The sequence below is a fragment of the Agelaius tricolor genome, unplaced genomic scaffold, assembly GCF_023055355.1.
Source record: "Agelaius tricolor isolate 1412-34295 unplaced genomic scaffold, bAgeTri1.0.p SCAF_3, whole genome shotgun sequence".
Classification (NCBI taxonomy): Eukaryota; Metazoa; Chordata; class Aves; order Passeriformes; family Icteridae; genus Agelaius; species Agelaius tricolor.
This window is the reverse complement of record NW_027269263.1, coordinates 6,568,910-6,582,782: the sequence shown is the minus strand read 5'-3', so window position 1 is coordinate 6,582,782 and position 13,873 is coordinate 6,568,910. Positions and strand designations below refer to the sequence as shown.

The 13,873-nt window shown below is 40.2% G+C and overlaps 1 protein-coding gene across 3 annotated transcripts in view; it reads left to right on the top strand.

The window, feature by feature from the left end:
* LRP6 (LDL receptor related protein 6) overlaps positions 1-13,873 on the top strand; it is a 116,307-nt gene that overhangs the window by 65,069 nt on the left and 37,365 nt on the right. For all 3 annotated transcript variants that reach the window (XM_071422319.1, XM_071422318.1, XM_071422316.1), the window contains 2 exons: positions 2,793-3,189; positions 3,714-3,885. In XM_071422319.1, the coding sequence (XP_071278420.1) occupies positions 2,793-3,189; positions 3,714-3,885 (569 nt within the window). The remainder of the gene's footprint in view (positions 1-2,792; positions 3,190-3,713; positions 3,886-13,873) is intronic.

Sequence of the window (13,873 nt, the reverse complement as noted above, 5' to 3'; positions counted from 1 at the left end):
TGCTTGAATCTTGATGCTGAATTTTTTGTTGTATGTAGTAGCAGCAAATACAGATGTACACAGAGACTGCTGTGTCAAGATTAATTGCTTCTGTAATTATAAAAAAAAACCCCTCTCAACCAGGCCTTTTTTTCCATTGGCTGTGTCTCATGCTTTTACAGTATTTTGAAGGATACATAGGCATGTAATTACAGGTTCTCCCCTCCTGATTAATTAATGCATAAGAGTTACTCACTAGAAGAACAGTTGAGTAGTGTGTACATGTATTTCTGAACACAAGGTGTTTTAGGACAGAGGATCCCAAAGCTGGTCTTAGTCCATTCTGGACAACCAATCAGAAACACTTGTAATAATATCCTCAACTTCAGTTGTTGAAAGGTGCTGTTTCCTGCAGCACTGTGAAAGTGTCTTAGAGATTTTTAACACCTAAAACTTGCTGTAAATGAAGCAGTGGCTGCTTTGGCATCTTTCCAAGGTTTAGCATGCAGTGAGATTTCAGCTAGCACTGACATCAATTACTGTTTTTAAAAAAAAAATTTGGCATCAGACACCAAAATTATTCTTTCATCAGCAATTTACTTCAGTTTTAGCTCTTTCAGTCTTCTAGCTCTTATTTATACCTCTTACACATCAAAATCGAGACATGGACACAATGTGGCTTGGCAATTGCTCATTTTCACTGCATGTTCATGCATTTGTTTTCCTAAGCCTTCTCCACCCTCCCCCTCATCCTCCATCAGTCCCTGCCAAAGCCTGTCCTCTCACTCTTTGAGGAGAGCCATTGCACCACACTTTCCCTGCAATTATACATGCATTTTTCACCTTAGCTCAGGCTTCCCTCGGGCCTAAGCTGCTCTTATCTCCCTAAGACTCCAAACTGATAAGCCAGTTTAATTGGAATGGGGTGTGGTGCATGTTTATCCTTCATTACCTTGAAAACTGGGGACATAGAATAGAAAATTAAATGAAAATGAACTAGATTAGACAATAAAGGCAACTGTCGTTGATAGTACCATTAAACATGCTGAGTTGCCTATGTGAAAACATCTTCTGCACTGCAAGCTGATCTTAGTTATTTATTGTGATTCTGACTTTTCACCCAAAAGCCAGCAAGGCTTTTGTATGCTTTGGCTCAAAATTACTTTATAAGACACTGTTATTTATCTTTATGTCTTCAATAAGCTTGTTCTTAGCAAATGTGGGAGAAGGTCACAGCCCTCCTGCTCTGCATGGTCATTGCACAGTGGTCTGTTCCCAAATCTGACTTCTCCAATAAGAGTTTCTCAAAAGAGTTTTACTCGTGGTGTTCTGTTACATTTTCTCCATTTATCAGGCGTTGTTGAAATATACAGCTTGTTTGTCATGGTTGTCCTCTCACCAACAGCAAACAGTCAGTAAATAATTAATTTCTCATCTAAGAGGTTGCAGGCCATCTGTTGATTTGCATAAAATAGCAGCATAGTTGCTGCATATCTGTTTCAGTAATTTGGAGGGAACTATATGGATCGAGAATATGTGCAACATGATACATTCTGGGAAAGGAAAGGACCACTGAATTTTCTCTGTAAACACATCTGACTTGTTCTGAAGAATAAGCAGAGATATTGTGAGCAGCTTCACATTTAGTGTGGAATTCTCTGCTGATATCCAGCAGTTTGGTTGGGTCCTGTTGATAAAAACAAGAGCAGGCTCCTGGTACTAAAGTGATTTCAGCTTTTATTATATAAAAAAAGAGAAAGGCCTAAAGCAAGGGGGCCCACGGCCCAGCGGTCCCAGATGGAGCATGGAGCAGCACAGATTCAGTGGGTCAGAAGCCCCTTTTTATCCTTTTTTTTTGGCCCTTTGGACTGGTTTCTATTTGGATTCTTCATTTGCATGAAGGTTTAAGGTGCTTGATTGGCCCATTACAGTTCTGTCCAGGCTGGCAGGTTTCCTTTGGGGGGTGGTGCACTTTACTTAGGTGTATTACTCTTTTAACCCCTTTTACAATGTAACAACCAAACGAATAGTATATGCTTAACAATCTATCAACTATTTTTTACAACGATTTCTAACTGTCAGGACCTAGGACATTCCTCTGGTTGCCCTGGGTGATTTGAGACCCTGGCAAGGGGCTCAGAGACCTTGGCATGGAGTCAAAAACACCTGTGCCTTTGATTTTAGTCCATGGAAAAAATTACCAACTTAGTGTGAAGATTTACAAGCCACAAGAGTTTGAGTAGAATGATAATTAATTTGTCACAGGGTGAAAAAGTAGAATTTTGGGGGTTTAGAATGGGGGTTCAAGAGGCAAAATGGAGGAATCTGGGTGTGTCCTGTCCTTCTTCTCCTTCTTCTTGTCCTCCATCTTCTGCTGGGATGGTGACACTTTTCGCTTGGTTTAGAGTAGAGACAGACTGTCTGACATAAGTGATAGGTATTGGAAAATTATTGTAAATAAAGTACTCGTAGTTCGTAGTATAAAAAGTTATCACCACCCCAAGGGCAGCCACTGTGCCACAACCCAACCTGCCAGACAGATCTCAGCAGATCAGAGAAAGAATGTAATAGATAAGAGAAAATAAACAACCTTGAAAAACAGAACCAATGAATCTCAACTTCTTCAGCAGTCATGGGGCTGGGAAAAAAACCTTTCTAATACCTCGGGGGTCATCTCAACCACAGAATCCCAAGATCTAACCTATTTTTAACACTGTGAAATCAAGGTGGCTAGACCATGTTGTTGGGAAAGAACAGACTCAGGTTCTCTGTTTCCAGGAGTGTTTCCAAGATGCTTTGTCTTGTTCCTGCAGGTGCCACCGCGCTGCTGCTCCTGGCCCGCCGGACGGACCTGAGGCGCATTTCCTTGGACACGCCGGATTTCACGGACATCGTGCTGCCGCTGGAGGACATCCGCCACGCCATCGCCATCGACTTCGACCCTCTGGAAGGATACATCTACTGGACAGACGACGAAGTGAGGGCCATCCGCCGCTCCTTCCTGGACGGCTCGGGCAGCCAGTTCGTGGTGACGGCGCAGATCGCGCACCCCGACGGCATCGCCGTGGACTGGGTGGCCCGCAACCTCTACTGGACGGACACCGGCACGGACCGCATCGAGGTCACCAGGCTTAACGGCACCATGAGGAAAATCTTGATATCAGAAGACCTGGAAGAACCCAGAGCTATCGTGTTGGATCCCATGGTTGGGTGAGGAGCTGTTTGGGAGCGTTTTGTAACATATTGATCATGCAAAGAAGATACCTCTGTCTGCTTCTGTGTAGATAGTGGTAAACTATCTACATAGTTTATCTATCTACTATCTGTGTAGTGATAAACTTCTGAGCTTTCCAAATGAAAATACTGGGATTCTCTGAAAGTTAAGGCTCTGAGGCACAAGCACTGCTGCTCTATTTTGACCACCTGGGTAGTCACCTTATGTGTCTGTATTTTATTATTTTTAAAAATATTTTTGTAGACTGCGTGAATCAGCTTGTTTATTCTAGCTAATAGCACTGGTTATATTGTCTTGCTGAGCAGACTGATACAGGAATTTTGTGTGTTTGCATGCCAATTCTTTCTGAATGGTTTGGGCATTCTTACCTAGGTAAGGAAATATTTTTGTTTTAGGGATGTAACTTTTTGTGTGCTATGTGGTTTTGGGGAAGAGCAGTCCAGAAGATGCTATAAGAATATTGGAGGTTTGGATTAATAAGGTTTTGTTTCCTTTTCAGGTACATGTACTGGACTGACTGGGGAGAAATCCCAAAGATTGAGAGGGCAGCATTGGATGGCTCAGACAGAATTGTGCTGGTGAACACCTCGCTTGGCTGGCCAAACGGGTTGGCACTGGATTATGCAGAAAGCAAAATATACTGGGGAGATGCCAAAACAGACAAAATAGAGGTTTGTAACTGTACCTGCATTTTTTATTCCATGAAGTTATAGAATGTAGTTTTGCTTTTCTAGGTGTTCATGTTCTGATACAGCCGGAAAGGGTGATGGGATGGTGGCTGAGTTGTGCTTTTAGAAACAACTCTGTTCTTCTCAGCCTTTGGGCAAGTTACTTGCTATTCTTCCCACAATTTTTTGCATAAAATAGAAATTATATCCATGTAGTAGAGCTGTCTTTGTAAGAATGTGTGATAAGGACTTGTTAAATAAGTAAATTCTTAGGTCATCAGGGGAAAAAGCTTTTTACTGGGATTAATGTATGTAGTTTAAAAAAAATTATCTTTCAGTCTTTGCACTGCTCAATTTAGAGCCTAGTAAAATATATTTTAAAGAAATAAATCTTCTTTCACATGTACTTATTTATACTTCCAGAAGTCCTTTATACTTTGCATCTCCCTTGTTTAATTAGAGTTTCAGCAAGAGCATAGATTTTCCTTTTTTTCTGACAAGTCCAGTTGAAACTTTTAATTTAAAAAAAAGACACTTTTTCTTCTCTCCCACATTGAAAGTCTTGCATTTATTTTTGTTGTGTAACAGTTACGAAACAAATTTGGCATTTATTATCTGTCAGTCTTTGAGAAAATGGTATTGTTTAGCATTTGATCAGTTTGCTGTCAAAAGCTTTTGATGGAAATGGAAGACCTGACTGCTACCTGGTGCTCAGGTCTGCCTGTGCTGTATCCTGGTAGATTTGCCTTCCTTTGAGAAATTAGGGCTTTCCTTGTTGATTCCTAACCGTTGCAAATAACTTTGAGCACTTATCATATTTGGCACAATCATATCTTTTCTAGACTTCCAAAGTTGGTTTTACTCATTTATAACTACAAATAAGTCAAGGTGAAGTCACAGTCATGTGCTGAAGGTCACATAACTGTTAGCTCTCCTTTAGAGCCAAAGTAACTCCAGTCCTGCAAGGTGAGTTGCTTTGAAGCAGTCCTTGAGAGAGCCTCAGGGAGCAGAATTTTCTTTGTCCTGAAAACAAGATTTATAATCTGTAATTCTCCTAATATTACACCAGCTCTGAAAAAAAGAGGAGACAATAGTCTTAGTGATGTGTAGAGATTTATTTATTGAGCACTTCAGCTTTGATACTGTCTCAGCCTTGAATGTGTTTTTCAAAAGGAAAGTTAGGCATTCTTCACCCTCATGTTTGCCAGAACACTGAGATTCCTTATTCATTAATAATAATTCTATTCAGTGCTGGATCAGTTTGTGGCAGAAATTTTCATCTAGATCAGGCATGAGCTCATTGCTGCAATTCTGTCAAACTGGCTAGAACACATCATAGAATGTTTATATCAACATTACAGTGTCTGTGGCAGGACAGAAGATATCTGATTTGGCACAAAGGTTCTTTGGGACAATTTCCATTTCATTGTTCTTAAATCAGTGTAAGCCAGCAAAATGAGTTTGTTCCAGGTTGTCATGTACCATCTCTGCAGGGCGTCAGAAAAGATTTATCACTCTAAGAATTTCAGAATTACTAGTTATTTTTTCCTATGAGTCTCCAAGTGTTAGAGTTTTATTACTGCTGCTGCTTTTTATAAAAAGTTAACATTTATTAACTCTTATCAGCTTGCAGTAAATGTTGAAACAGTTGGGCTAAAACAGAGAAGTTCTCCCACAGTTTTTCTTTGGTGCTTTTGGATTTTAGTTTTGTTTGAGGATGTGGGTTTGTATTTTTTGGTTCCTGAAGGTGTTCATTTAGGCATATGTGACACAGATCTATAAAATTTTGTGTAAGGTGACCAACACTTCCCACACGGACACCTTTTTTGACACAAGATGTTGGTCCTTGTAACTAATGTTAGGTGGTGGGTGCAGAACAAACAAAAGCAGATGTTGTAAGTTGTGGAAATGGTTGTAGATATTAAAAGCTTACACGTGCTACTAGGAAGATTGAGTAGGTTTGTGGAAGGGAATTCCACTGCAATTTAGTGGCAAATAAAATTGCCTCTACAAATCACTGAACTGTAAATTGCTGTAGAAGGAAGGAGTCTTCTTGAAAAGTTTCTGTATGTCTTTCCTTTGTTATACAGTTCTGTGAGTGTAAGTGTTGATTATTCTCTGAGAAAGGATACTGGGATGGGTAGACCTTGGGAAGGAACCCATACAGCCTCTCTTCTCCTGTGCTGAGGCCATTCTGTCATGTTCTTCCTTAGATGCAGTGTTGCTGCTTGCTAACTGCACTTCACAGGGGCAGAAAGGGGCTGAAAATCAATGACCCTACCCTGGTAATGATCAGCACACATGTTCAGTGTGGCTTCTGCAGTTAGTAAAGCATGGAAGGGCTCTGCAGGATGCAGTGGGGGTGTCCAAGAGAATGGTTCAGTCTAAAGGGGATTTTTTTTTTTTTTATCCACACCTGTCATGATTAAGGAATGGTGCTCCCCAATTTAGTGCTCCCACCAAGACTCTCCAAACCACACACCTCTCACTTCCCCCAAAAGGATGGAGAGGAGAATTGGAGGCACTAAAAGTAAAGATCACTGGTTGGGATAAGAATAATTTACTGAGAACAGTGAGGAGATAAGAAAACTAACAGTAACAGCACAATAGTAATGACAGAAAGAAATGATTCATTCAGACTATCCCTGACAATAGAAAAAACTGGATGGCTTCCTCTGCTGTGTTTCCTCAGTTTGAAGGAACCACTTCTCCCTGGAAGAGAGTCCCTTTTCCCCACTCTCAGCATGACTTGAGGGGGTACAGAATAACCTCCAGGTCCTGGCCATGCCCCCTCCTGACTACTGCAAAAATTAATCCTGTCCTGGCCAGAACCAGGACATGTCCTACCCCTTATTTTATACCATGTACATGATGCCCCAGTCCTACTCCTTCCAACTATATACACACACAAAGTACAGCTCTCATTTCTGTAGTCAGTGGCCATCCCCCCCAAAAGGTCTATTAATTTAGTCCATGGCTGTGGGTTTTATCTGTCCCAAGTGTCTTCCTGAACAAGAGGACTGTTGTGATGTTGGCTGCTTGCAAGTTACATCAGGAGCTCGTGACTGGTGTGTCTGGGGCAGTCCATCCTCACTGTCCATGGAGTTATGGCATGCAGTGACAGTGTCATTTGGCAACCAATATTATACAGCTCAACATCACACACTGTTCTCACCCAAAAAATAAATCCCCCTGAGGTACCCATTTTGTTTCCACATCACTCACCAAGTGTACCCCAGTCTTGACCAAAAACAAACCCATGGATGGGTTTGCCTTTGCTTGAGGCAGAGCTGATCCAAACTGTCTTCCCTAACACATTCCTCATAGACACCACAAGGACTTTATCCCCTTCTACAGTAAGTGGAGATTTCGATTGGGCAGGGCCAGCTGGACTGGTAGAGCCTCTGGTGTTAACTAACCAGGTGGCCTTTGCTAAATGTACATTCCTATCTTAATCTATGATAGCTAAAATACTACTAACATTTCAAGTTTGCTCACACTGCCTACTCTCCAATGACAGCCAGGAATCTTGAGGAGATTTGCTGCACTTTCCATGCCCTCACCATCCATTTTTTTATATCTGTGTAATAGAAGATGCTTTGGCCTTCAGTAAATATTTTAAACTTATATTTGAAGAAAGGACACTGGCGTAGGTGCAAGAAGAAAGGTGTTTGTGACGGGTTCCTAAGATGAAACTTGGAATTGGACATGAAGGCATCAGAATAAAATCCCTGGTCCCTGCTTTGCTTCATGTGTTTGTGTATCGTTGAAAAGGGGGGTAAAAGCAGGAGAAATGCATTTGTGTACTTGCCTTTATTGCCTTTTTCATACATGATTTTACATACTTGGTGCTCTTCTCATTTTTCTCGCCTTTGCATGTGGGATTCCTCAGAGTCTTTATTTAATTGCAGGGGTACCAAACTGAATGTCATTCTTGCAAACCACGTTTCTGGTTTGTTTGTGCTACATAGGAGCTTTTATTATTTATTTTTTACCCACTGATTCATGCTATGCTGTTCTGGAGCCCCCAGACGATAATAAAGCATCAGCAGGGGTTAATGGAGACTGGTGGGGGGTACAGCAGGGAGCTTTTGTTCCCATTTTATCTGGCAGCCTGCAGCAGGCAGAAGCAGGCTGTGGCTCAACAGCTTCGTCATTTATCTCGGTCAGGTTTCACTGCTGATAAACTTCTATTGAAATGGATGGCTGCTATTGTGCTTACCAGTGGGGAAGATTTCTCATTGACTTGCTACAGGTTTAAAGCATTTTCCTGCCGTGCTATGAGGTTAAAAATGTATGATCTGCTCTGTTGAATTGGTCTTGTGTTTTCCTGCTCTAGTGAATATTTGTGTTCCTGGCACGTACGCTACCTGTTTTAAGGCATAGGTTGGATTTTTAAATGGTCAGCAAAGCTGCTATTGATAAAGCAATTATAAATGGCTGCATGCATGTGTGGCTGTGTGTGTTAAGGGGAAGTCATGATGATATGGCTGATTTCTCATAGTTTTTCAATCTCTGCTTCATTTTTCTTTATTCATCCTCTCCTATTCTCCATTCTCAGAGCCGGAGATGGCACCCACTAACACCTACTAGTGGTGAGTGCAAAGAAAGGATGTGCCTCCTGCTCAGAGCCAACCTTTATCTGGTGATTTTTGAGTGCAGCTCCAACTTGAAGTGTTTGTGCATTCCCAAATCTATTGGCTGTGCCTGGCATTACTGTCTCTAATCCTCATGATTAACATGGAAAGTATTATATCCTGCTGTATTTCAGCCTAAGTACCCACCAGTGTTCAGAACTCAGCCTTGCTGGACAACAGAAAAGCAGATGCTGCTAAGACTTTATAGAGCACAGAAATCTTGAACAGAGAGGACATTTTTGTCTTTGACCTAGGAGCTAATAGTCTGGCATCTAGAGAATGCCCTAATTCATATTTTAATCCTGAAATTGCAGGGCTATATTTTCCTCTGATGACAACTCCCTCAATTTTACTGCCACCCTAATAAGGAAATTTTGTTTTCTAAGTATACACCAATTATTTTCTGACTGAGAATTTTTGTCTCATACCATTAGTCTTTGTACTGTGAAATGCTGATGACTTGCAAGCCTGGTTACTGATCCTACCCCATCCAGCCTACTTGAAGCACAGGTTTGAAAATTGAGAAGCAGAATCCATTATATTCCTAGCTCTTGAATACAGCTGCTTTTGTGTACTTGCATTAAACTTTTGCAGGTATGAGAAGTAAGGTAGTTGAAACAAATACCTGAAGTTGCTTTGCTGTTTACTTTTGCTTTGGATAGTTGTGGCACTTGGGAATTTCATTCAACAAAAAATAAGCATGTACTGTAGAGGGTAGGGACAGATTCTTGTACTCCATCCCACTTTCAGAAATTTAAAGCTTATTTTGTTGGGATATTTCCAGCTATTTCTTAACATCTGCTAAGCCTGTATTAAGAAAAAATATGAATTTTTGAAATTAGTAGTAGAATAAGGATTTATTTTAAAAAACCTCCAAATCAGTATTAGTTTATACTTGGTGTTATTTTCATTTGAGAGGTTTCTTTTGAACTTCTGAATGAAATTTTGTGATGCTGACCAAGATAGTAAAGCTTTATTGAAAAGCAAACAAATGACAGCTACAGACAACATATTAGTAAGGTCTCCTGGCTGTTGCAGAGCTGGATACAAGGATTTGAATTGTCCCTTGTCATGGACTCCAATGCTGAGTTAGGACCTCCTGGCATTGTAAGCTTGTTACTATTCATTAAAAAAAAAAAAAAATTAATTTTGACTTTTGAACATAGGGCTACAGAATTATCACTTAGAATCATTGAGTTTTGAGGGTTAGAAGGGACCTCTAGAGATCATTTTGTCAACCCCAGGTGTTTTAATGCAAAAATAAAAAAGAAACATTTAAAACATCCATGGTAGTTTCAAATTTGGAACATTAAAAAAATTAACTTTTGATAAATTGAGATTACCTAAACAAAATTCAGATATGGAAAGTATGAATATTGAGACCTTACATTGCAAGCCACTTGTGCTGAGGAGTTCTCCAAGAAGTCCTGAGGGATCTGCTATCCCAGGCTGTCATGCTTCATGGGACAGGGAGAGGTTCCTACCAAAGAGGCTACTGAGGGAAGCTCTTGGGGAGATGGAGCCAGAACTCCTGCCCAAGAGTAACTTGACTCTCTGATCTGAGTACCAAACATGGTAATTTTCTAAGTGAAATTACTGCCCTAAAAATTATGTGGAGAAGACTTTGGCATTCAGTTTTCAAATGGTTCTTCTGTCACAGATCTGCAGTTCATCCTGAAATCTGTAGTGGGTTTCATCTCATGAGATGTAGATACATTCAGCTCATTTAAATTCCTTTATGTTGCCTTTATAAAAATGTTGGAAATCAGCACTTCCACACTGAAAATGTTTGGAATAGATTAGATGAGTCCTACTCTGAAAGCATTGAGTTTTTTCCTGTTACCTCTAAGCAGAGCCTGGAATCACCATATCAGAGGCAAGTATCCATGCTTGAGACCCATTTGAGCAGAAAGTTGTGCTGACTGGCTCACCCTGGGAATTCAGAGACATTTCTCACAACCTTTGCTAAAAGATGAGCAGTCCTGGTTTGCTGCTGATAGCTCTGAAAGCCTCATGGTCCCCATGGCCCAGCATGCAGCTGATGGGACTATAACTGCTGGATCCACATTCATATGGCATACATGCTCCCCAGATTTTTCACATTGCAGTTAGGAAACTGTATTTTGGTTTACCCAGGTGTCTCACCTAGAAAGCAACAAGCCTCTGCTAGCAGCCAGTATCAGTTACCCAAGGGAAAACACTGAAATCCCTCAAACCAAGCCAGCCAGAGTCATCAGCTCAGCTGAGTCTGACATGCTTCAAATATTCCATGGCAAGCTGAGGAGCAATGTGAAGAGATACTGAGCTATTGTCTGTGTTTCTGAGTCAGCTGAGTACTGTCTGTCAGTCCACTATTATCCCTTAGTCTCCAAAATTCTGGCTTTGTTTTTTTCCCCTTTTCACAAGCTGAGTTGCATTGGTGTGCAAAACCTTGTACTGATCTTGGACCTTGGCTTCTTTGGAAGTATTCACCTGACCTCCAATCACTCTCAATAATGATTTAGCTTTCTTCACACAGGCTTCTTACTTTGCTGGGAGATTTTGTCGTCTTAACCTGAATATCTTTTCTGGTACCATGCATCATCTTGTAGCAAAGAGTCTGTGGAAAAAGGTGAAAAACCAAGCTCTTGGACATGCAAGACCCTTGGAATTGAAGTGATTTAGTGAATAGAAGCAGTTGAATCAGCTTGAAAGCTTATTGCCACCAAAGGTGAAAAGTATCTCATAACTGGCTGAGTCTCTCACTGCACTATTCCCTGAACCACTTGGACTTGGTAAAACAGTAAAAAACTTTCCACATTTTTTCTCCTCTATAAAAAAACAATTATAGTTGCTCACTAAAGAGTGTGGAAAACATCAGGTTAGGTAGAGAACAAATGAAAAATAAGTTTCTGGGGCAAGGCACTGAAAGAAAGAACCCTGGTAAAGAAGAGCACAGAGGCTTTTGCCCATATGCAAGAGCATCAGGTGTTGCTGTGCTGAACTTGTAAAACTGTTCCCCCAAACCCACTGTGAGGTTTCAGGTTGGTCTTGGCTAGTCTGGTTTACATTCTCCAAAGTGTTTTGTACAGCTGCCCACAGGTCTTAGTTGCTAAATAGTAAGTTGCAAAATGCAGTCATTAGTTTTCTTTGTTGCCCCCACAGCCTATGCCCAGGTAACAGAACACTCCCTGACTGCTGCCTCTCCACCCTATGGATTACATACCAAAATTAATCTTCATAGTAAAGTGGTTTTAGTTACCTGTTTTACCACTGAATCTTTTCAGAGGACCTCCTTCTCTCTTCTCATCTTATTTGTCATTTTGGCTCATTTTTTGTCTTAGCCTGTTCTTTACAAATGCAGGGGTTCTTTTGTGTTGCATATAATTGCCTAGGAGATGTCATCTGTGATTGTCACAATGGTTCTAAAATCTTTTCCTTGCCTACTTGTAACTTTACCTGACTTTAACCATTCCATTAAAAACTGAACCACTTGTTTCTAAAATTAAATTCCATCACAGAGAAAACATTTCTGCTGTTGGCATTGGTCAGTGAGCTAAGAAAGTTATCCTGTTGTGAAAGAAATGAGCTTACAGAGTGTGTGTAGCCTGATAGAAAGGGTGTTTATGAAGTCATCTCTCTACTGTTTGTACATATTTATCTTCACAGCAGTCCTATTAGGAATATTATCCATGGTCAGAAAAAATATATTTTGAATTCTTTGGAAAAATTGTTAGAGCTCTAAAGGAAACTGAGGGTGCTGAGGAACTGTTAAATTAGGAATTGTTAACGGCTGTTATAAAATAATTAACAGTAAGAAATCTTGGACTTGGCTGGAGGCATTTGGTTTCTGGAGCAAATCCAAAGGGTTCCAGGGATCCCTTCTGCTGATTGCTCAGGATTTCACCACAATGAAGAGAGGACTTCCCGTTTCATTCCTTAATGTTTTAGAATTGAGGAGAAATGCTGTTAATAGTAAGTAAATGACACTGACAGCATGATTTCTTCAAACTGAGTTGAAAGCTTCAGTTGTTCACTTAAAGAGAGTATAGTTGATCAAGACTTTTTTGACTAATAAAATTGGAAATTTAGACAAGATATCTCTTTGTTTCTCTCTTACAGCAGCTCTTTTGCAGTAAATACATATGTTAATTATATGATATTACTGCAGCCATAACAGTGAAATAATTCTAGTCTGTTTTATGTTGCTTAGAGAAGTTGAAAATACATTGTTCTTAAACCCAGTCCGAAAAAATGCAAATATAATGATTATAAGGCATTCCAGCTATCTTTTAGAGTTATTTTTAAGAGAGATGCTGCCCAAGTTTCTTTTCTTTTCTTTAACCAAATAAATCTAATTAATGTAGTGTTGGTTTTCACTTTCCTTGTAAAGTAAGATTCATGTGCATTTAGGTAGACAATGAACAGTCATATCCCTGATGAGCATTGCCATGAACTGAGTTGTTACTTGTTGCATCAAACAGCATGTGTAGGCATTTACCTCTGGATAATCAGGGCTGAAGTAACTAAGCCTTGAGTGTGAGCATTCCTAAATTATTTCAGGTATAATGCAAGCCTTGCTTACCATGGTATGTTGGAATATCTGGGGCATTTGTACTGAACTCAGTATTTCAGGGTGTTCTACAGTAATGCCTCTTGGGTAGATCAGTGTTAATGATCAAATTCATGAGAAATTTTCCTTTTTACCTCATTGTTCTAAGTTGTATCTATTCCTGTGGTGCATTAGCATGACCCACGTTGAAATTGTGAAGGTGGTAATGCTTTCTGATTATTTTTCTGCTGCTTTAAAACTATTGGGAGTATTGGGAGAAACCCAAGCTGTCATTGGAATGAGTTAAGAATTTAAAATCTGCTCAGAAAAGGTTTAGCTTTTTTTTTTTTTTTTTTTTTTTTTTTTTTTTTTTTTTTTGGTGACAGTTCCACCATAGAAGCCTGTGCCAAATGTCTGGGGTTTTGTGCATCTGTAAGGTAAACCACACCTATATATCCAGAGTCTATTTCAACATGTTCCAAGGAAACAACAAGCCAGTGTGCTCTGCACTTGTGGCACATATGACATGCCAAGCATTACCATGGGGTCAGAAGGCTTTCTAATTCCTTTTCCTTCCAGAAGAAAAGTGAATGCTACAATTGCATGCTTCCTGTCTCTCAGTGGGGGAAGACCCTTTCCAGCTGTGATGCCTGATAAAAATTTTGTAGAGCTGGAGCAGTGATGGCAGTAGTACTTGAGCAGAGCAATTGAGGTCCTGCATATTAAATGAGGTCTTCTGGCCTCTCTGAGGATGAGTAAGGTGGTGCTGGTAAAGATGCTGAAGTTCAAGAATCAGTAATGGACAAGGTATCTGTCATTTGTC